The 6807-nt window shown below is 36.6% G+C and overlaps 1 protein-coding gene across 5 annotated transcripts; it reads left to right on the top strand.

The window, feature by feature from the left end:
• Positions 1-594: 594 nt before the first annotated feature.
• Positions 595-6089, top strand: LOC137711210 (two-component response regulator-like APRR2). 5 transcript variants are annotated; one of them, XM_068450423.1, is made up of 12 exons: positions 595-830; positions 1288-1508; positions 2023-2102; positions 2195-2261; positions 2496-2542; positions 2699-2776; positions 2873-3424; positions 3650-3790; positions 3999-4310; positions 4412-4480; positions 4579-4668; positions 5343-6089. In XM_068450423.1, the coding sequence occupies exons 2-12, from the start codon at positions 1379-1381 to the stop codon at positions 5502-5504; spliced, it is 1728 nt and encodes a 575-aa protein (XP_068306524.1). In that variant the 5' UTR covers positions 595-830; positions 1288-1378; the 3' UTR covers positions 5505-6089. The 5 variants fall into 5 exon arrangements, with proteins under 5 accessions (XP_068306524.1, XP_068306528.1, XP_068306527.1 ...); XM_068450427.1 differs by having other exon boundaries at positions 1273-1508; XM_068450426.1 differs by having other exon boundaries at positions 595-839.
• The last annotated feature ends 718 nt before the right edge of the window (positions 6090-6807 follow it).

Raw genomic sequence — 6807 nt, 5'->3', positions numbered from 1 at the left:
AAACCATTAATGCATTGTAATATATGAAATAATATGCATTGTGTGAGGAGAGAATTTTTTTCATCTATCTAGAATACAAATTGGTACATTACGTGTTATAATATAAGGTTTTAGTATATCTTCACTTGTATTATGATACGTAACGTATCACTTTGTATTTTGTATAATGAAAGAATAATACTTGCATTCACCTTTAGGGAGATGAACTCATTCTTCCACTTGCAAATAACATATTTTTACCATAAAAAAAATTATAATCAGAAACGTCTAATTTCTTCATTTTCATTTGAAGATTATCCCTACAAAAGAATCATTCGAATCGAAAATCGTTTAGTCATCTAAATGTATCAAATAAATAAACAATTCATTTTTAATATGTTACTTGGTGCATAGCTTTATTTGACACATTTGCATAATTAAATAATCTCATGTTCGACAAATGTTTTTTTAGTAATAATCTTCAAATAAAAATTATGAAATTGAATGACTCTGATTATAATATTTTACAGTAAAATAACATTATTTATAGGTAAAATTACATTAGGAGGGAATGCAAGTATTATTTCTCATTAGGAGAAAAAGTGCATTTCCGGTAGGTTTTGGAATATGCACCAAAAAATAGGTGTGCTGAGAGAGAAAATTTTGTATTGAAAGAGAAAAGACTTTTTGCATATTCTGTGGTCCGTAAACACCCGATGGTAAATGTATGCAGAGGCCTCAGACGCCTTCAGAAGACGCACTTAAGCCTCTCTCTCTCTCTCTCTCTCTCTTAAGCAGCTTTCTGCATACATCCAAGATGTGGAAGAGGACCTGAAGGAGAGCCTTTTGAGGTGACAAAGGTTTTATCCTTTTGTGTTTTGGTGAATAGTAAGAAATATTTTATTTTTCACTGCATTTTCTTTGGGATATATATTGATCTTGTTGGTATGTGTTTATATTTTTCGCTTTGGGGGAGCTATATTATATACTGCTGGCTTTTCTGCTGCTTTTGAGCTTAATTATATGTGCATGCATGCCTTTGCCTGAACTGTGGAGTTTGTTGTTTTAGTTTTCACTCCCAAGAATTTCCCAGTTTTTGTTTCAGACGGTATTATTGCCTTTTTGTTTTTGTTTAACCTCTTCATTTTCTTTTGAGATGGTGAAGATCTTATACTGTCTGTTGTTTTAGTTTTGACACTCAAGAATTTCCCAGTTCATAAATTGTTCAATCTCTTGTTTCTTTTATTTGCTTTGAGATTATTAGATCAAGAATTGATGGTTGTGTTTAATTAGTGATTTATCTTGCAGAGTTCATTAATTGGATGGTGGTGGTTAAAAGCAGTGATCTGGAGCAACAGTACACAAGGACAGCAGCCTGATAAAGGATGCCAAACCAGCTATGGTTTGCACTGCCAATGATTTGCAGGAGTGGAAAGATTTCCCAAAGGGCCTCAGAGTTCTTCTGCTTGATGGAGACACCACTTCTGCTTCCCAGATAAGATCAAAGCTTGAGGCAATGGATTATATTGGTTAGAGATTATTTCTTTCTTAGCAAAACAATTTTGTTTCCGAAACTAGAAACCTATTTAATTTCACTCTTTTCGCACTTGTTCATTAACATTCCAGGAGTATGCTGGTCCCCCTTTTCAAGGGCATCTCAATTATAATGCTTCTTTATATAGATGCATTCTTCAAATGTCGATTTGGATTTTAGTCGTATGGAACTTAGGAAGCTACATAGCCATGGAAGGAGAATCAATTTCTTGCAATTCTCAACACCACCATTGATTTTTTACCTTTATTTTTTAAATTTTTTTGGTTAAAGTTGAATAGTTGGATACTTGTTTGATTTAAAATAATGTAATTCTCTGAACTAAACTGATGTGTTGAATGCAGTTTAGATCTAAATAGCATATTTGCATATTTGCATATTTTAGTGTTGGTTTAACTTCTATGTTACTATACTGCTTTAGTTTAAATTGTTTGTTTCAATGCCTGCTTTATGTATACACATTTTGGGTAACATTATTATGTTGATTGCAGTTACTGCATTCTGCAATGAAAACGAAGCATTGTCAGCATTTTCAAGCAACCCTGAAAGTTTCCATGTTGCAATTATTGAGGTAATGAACTTAAAACGAAGCTATAACCTAATTATGCTACTTTCAGAGACGTTTTGATGACAAAAGCAACCCACTCTGTTCATTGGTCCCAGGTAAATGCAAACAATGGCCATTGGGGTTTCCAATTTCTTGAAACTGCGAAGGAGTTGCCTATCATTAGTAAGTTTAGAAAGTAATTCTAACCATTTTAAGTTCGCCACAAAACTGTGTTCTTGATTTCGTGATTTGTAGTTTGTTTCTGTTTTAGTTCTTCTAATGGTTTTGTCTGTTAACTTGCTTATAAACATCTTTTGTGTTTTATTTGCTGAATCTGTATCCGAATTTTTAATAACAATTTAGATAATTAAATATTACTTTTATTCCTGATGTGAAGCTGCCAAATCTTTCTTACAGTGACTTCAAACATTCATTGCCTGAGCACCATGATGAAGTGTATAGCGGTAAGCTATCTGCTCTAACCTCTTAATTCACCTTTCAATGGAACCGACATTTTTTTGGTTCCAGTTTAGCTCTATGGTCTTAATACTCAAACCAAAGCTGAAGGTTCTAACTCCATTTCCTGTGAATCATATGTTGTCATGACGTTCTATTTTCAGCTTGGTGCAGTTGAATTTCTGCCGAAACCACTCTCTGAGGACAAACTTAGGAATATTTGGCAGCATGTGGTTCATAAGGTCTGTCGAGTGTGGAAATGTTGTTTCAAGATCTACCACAAAGTATTATGCAATTCTTGCAAGCAGAAATTTTCTGATTTTGTAAATCCTGAGCAGGCATTCAATGCAGGAGGAAGTGTCATCTCTGAAACGCTCAAGCCTGTCAAAGAATCACTAGTATCCATGGTGCAGCCCAAACAGGAAAATGAAGAACAGAACTGTAAAATCTCTAAAGAAACAGAAAATGTTCTGCGGGTCCATGAAAATGACCAAGAACAATCAGCAGGGTGTGATAAGTACCCAGCTCCTTCAACACCGCAGCTTAAACAAGTATCACGATTACTGGACCATGGAGATTGCCAAGATCAAATTAACTGCCTATCAGAGAGGGAGAGTGGGGAGCATGACATTGAAACTAAATCAGTCGAAACTACTTGTAATAAACCAATTGATGAAGGGAATCTTCTCACAAGAGAACCTCATCATATGCTTAGGAAGACGGCGGTTAAAAAGGAAAATAACTCAGGTGATGGGTCTAAGAGTGAGGTTGATATGTCCCGTCACCCGGATAATATAGACAGTGGCAATGATAATGGTGGTGCTGCTGAAAATCTGAGTAAAGCATCAGTTCCCAATTCTTCATGCAAATCTAATCGGAAGAAGATGAAGGTACTTGATTTAACATCAAATCATGATAGATTATTTGAGCTTTTTCAACTTGTACCCCGTACTGGTGCAGACAACATTTATATGTGTTGGTCATGCATTAATACACTAGTAATCCTCTTGGAAAATTATTTATTTTATTTGTGCTCACTTCAATTATTGAGTACGTATGAGCACTTGAAGATTCTGAAAATCTTAGTACATTTGCAATTTTATGTTTGGTTTCAGGTAGATTGGACGTACGAACTGCATAAGAAATTTGTGCAGGCAGTAGAGCAATTGGGTGTGGATCAAGCCATTCCTTCTCGAATACTAGATCTGATGAAAACTGAAGGTTTGACGAGGCATAATATAGCAAGCCATCTCCAGGTGCGCATTTTTCTAATTCTTTGATAACCAATCATGCGAATCTCATGAATGGGATAAAATTGTGTCCAAAAAACTTTTCTACCTGCCAATTAAGCATGTATTTGAAATTCTAAAGCTTCAAATCCTTGTTTTTTTAGTGTTCATACCATATTTGGCATTCAGATTGTGACGGTGAGATGATTAATTAGTATTGTTACCATGCGAGCAGAAATACCGCATGCATAAGAGGCACATCCTACCCAAGGAAGAAGGCCGGAGATTGCTGCAGCCGCATCATAGTAGAGATCCAATTCACCAGAGGAGTTATTATCCTTATAGTCACAGGCCTATCATGGCCTTCCCCCCATATCATTACACCAATCCCACCCAAGCAATGCCTCCAGCCTATCCAATGTGGGGATCACAACCACCTGCCAGCAGTCATCCGGCCACCGTCCAGATGTGGGGCCAACCTGGCTATCCCCACTCCCAGTGGCAACCATCAGATCAAAGTTGGCAATACTGGAACCCTTATCCAGGGGTAATGCATTGTTCTTCATCTTCACAAGTAAATATATATAGTAGATATAATCTGTTTGTGTATCGTAAAATATGTTATAACATAAACCCTAAACCGTACAGTTACAAGCTGATGCATGGGGTTGCCCAGTAATGCCACCTGAACAAGGTGGCTATTCCTCTTATCCTCAGGTGAGTATGCCGATGAATTAAAATTTCTACTACTCTTTGGTTATATACGTAATATATCTTCATAGGTGTAATTTAACTCCTTCGTTTGCAAATTGCAGAACACATCAGGTTTTCAAAATGCAGGAGGTCATGCAGTTGAAAACGGCCATGGGTACAGCATGCCACAAAACTCTTTCGACATTCATCCGGTAACACCACAAACCCAGATTCTTCGTTCATGCACATTACTCTAAATTTTGACATTGCATCTAATTAAATTTAGTGAAAACCTTCAAGTTTCTACTGTGACACACACTTTCAAGGACAAGGCCTTGAATTTCTGTTCATTTTCTTGACTCAAATGCCCTTCTGCGTGAGGGGAATGGTATGTGATTGCTCACGCAGTTAACCAACAGTAGTTTACCCGACATTGAAATTCGAAGTGGAAATTGTTCTTGAATTTCAATGTTTGATAAACAACTGTTGGTAAAATTCGAATTAAAGTATAGGTGCAAAAAGTGAAATTTAGCCTTCAATTGTTATTTGTCCAATTGGTCGTCATTGTGTGAAAAGCATTATAAAAATCAAACTGAACAACATTGAAAAGTCACTCATTCAATTATATGATTGAGAATAGTTTGCACCAAAATAATGCTTATCCATATTGGCCAAACAGGTCGGTTGAATTTGGCTTCAAATCACGCACATGCATGCAAAATTATTAATTTGACGGGATTAATTATTGGCACTTCAAAATCGTTGTCATGTATATGTCCTTAATCCTTTCAGTTGTTTCACTTTGAAAAAGTATAGAGAACTATTTTGAAGTGCCAGTAACAGCTCCGGCACATTTCTAACCACCAAGGTAATGCATATGCTGCAGGCAGAAGAAGTTGTTGACAAGGTTGTGAAGGAGGCAATGAGCAAGCCATGGCTACCCCTCCCTCTAGGCCTTAAGCCTCCTTCCACTGAAGGTGTACTAGCTGAGCTAACAAGGCAAGGCATCTGCAACATTCCTCAGATCAACGGCTCCAACACCCGCTGACGTCGCGGACCTTGTCCCATCCACAAGGCTAGTGTAGTGGTCCTCCTCTCACTTCACTCAGCCAAATCAAGTCGAGTCCATAACCATGTGTTCTGTCAAATTTTAACATGTATTGGACGCTTGATTTGTAAACGAGGACCATAGGGTGTAGAAGTGAGCTTTTGACATTTGACAATTGGGATGGCCATGAACTGGCCACGTTTCCCTCCTCATGTGGAAATTATTCAAAATTCCTGATTGTAAATAGCTCCAGAAGATAAGGGCCAGCTAGCTATTTGGGTGTGCAACTTTTTTTTCTGATATGGGCTTTTCCGTGAGGTACCTTGTTAGGTCGGTCCTACTCCTACTACTTTCGTTTCATGTCTAATTAATAATGTTAGGCAGAGTTGTTTGCTCTGCCTTCTGCCATCTGCCATCTGCCATCTGCCATCTGGAACTTGTGAATAGGATAACTCAGAAAACCTTAGTTGGAATTGCGGACTTGTGGTCCTTATGTGATGTACATGGCGCAGTTTTGCTTACCAACCATAAATTATAGTCTATGCTCATCATGAACTGTATTATTTGACAAGTCTTTCCACTTAACTCGTTTTTTTTATTTATTTTAAACTTGGAAAAGGAGCATTTGATATTAAAGTTAACCAGAATTGGTTGAAAAGACATGTATCAATGATGATCATGTACTGGATTATTTGACAAGTCTTTCCACTTAACTCGTTTATTTTTTATATTTTAAACTTGGAAAAGGAGCATTTGATATTAAGGTTAACCAGAATTGGTTGAAAAGATATGTATCAATGATGATGTGTACGGTGAATATATATTATAGTTATAATGGTGGGTAAAAATGCTCCTTAACATACATGCTTTAGAAAAAGAAAAGATAATTAGAAGTGGTCCATTGTTCAGCCTAGGGTGCAAGCTGGATTTAAAACAACTACTATGATCAGGTAATTTCCAACAAGTAATATCCTATAATCAAATGTGATATTTGAAATTGTAGATTCCGAAATATATAACGTTGTTAATTAATATTGTTCGAATATGCTCGAAGAGCAATTGGCATGATAATACGTGATTGTCTCACACTCTTTTAATTTTCTGCCGTCAGATCGGATGAATTAAAGAAGATCAAGGGATAGAAATTAATAAGGAGTGTGAGAAATAAAAAAAAAAAATATGGATAGCAAACCCCAAGCAAAAACATCCATTGATCCAACGCGTGAACTAATGCATGATTAGGGAGGATTGATTGGGTGAGTCCTAGGTGTAACTTAAGATGTAGGGACTCTTAGAATGGGAC

This window comes from Pyrus communis, chromosome 12, assembly GCF_963583255.1.
Source record: "Pyrus communis chromosome 12, drPyrComm1.1, whole genome shotgun sequence".
Classification (NCBI taxonomy): Eukaryota; Viridiplantae; Streptophyta; class Magnoliopsida; order Rosales; family Rosaceae; genus Pyrus; species Pyrus communis.
This window is presented reverse-complemented; position numbering and strand designations above follow the sequence as displayed.

What these genes read in the sequence shown, in the direction of transcription:
- LOC137711210 (XM_068450423.1), top strand. Translation starts at nt 1,379, where the DNA reads ATGGTTTGCACTGCCAATGATTTGCAGGAGTGGAAAGATTTCCCAAAG. An exon ending in GAAGGAGTTGCCTATCATTA is followed by an intron (nt 2,262 to 2,495) that starts GTAAGTTTAGAA and finishes TCTTTCTTACAG; the next exon opens with TGACTTCAAACATTCATTGC. An exon ending in ATATAGCAAGCCATCTCCAG is followed by an intron (nt 3,791 to 3,998) that starts GTGCGCATTTTT and finishes CCATGCGAGCAG; the next exon opens with AAATACCGCATGCATAAGAG.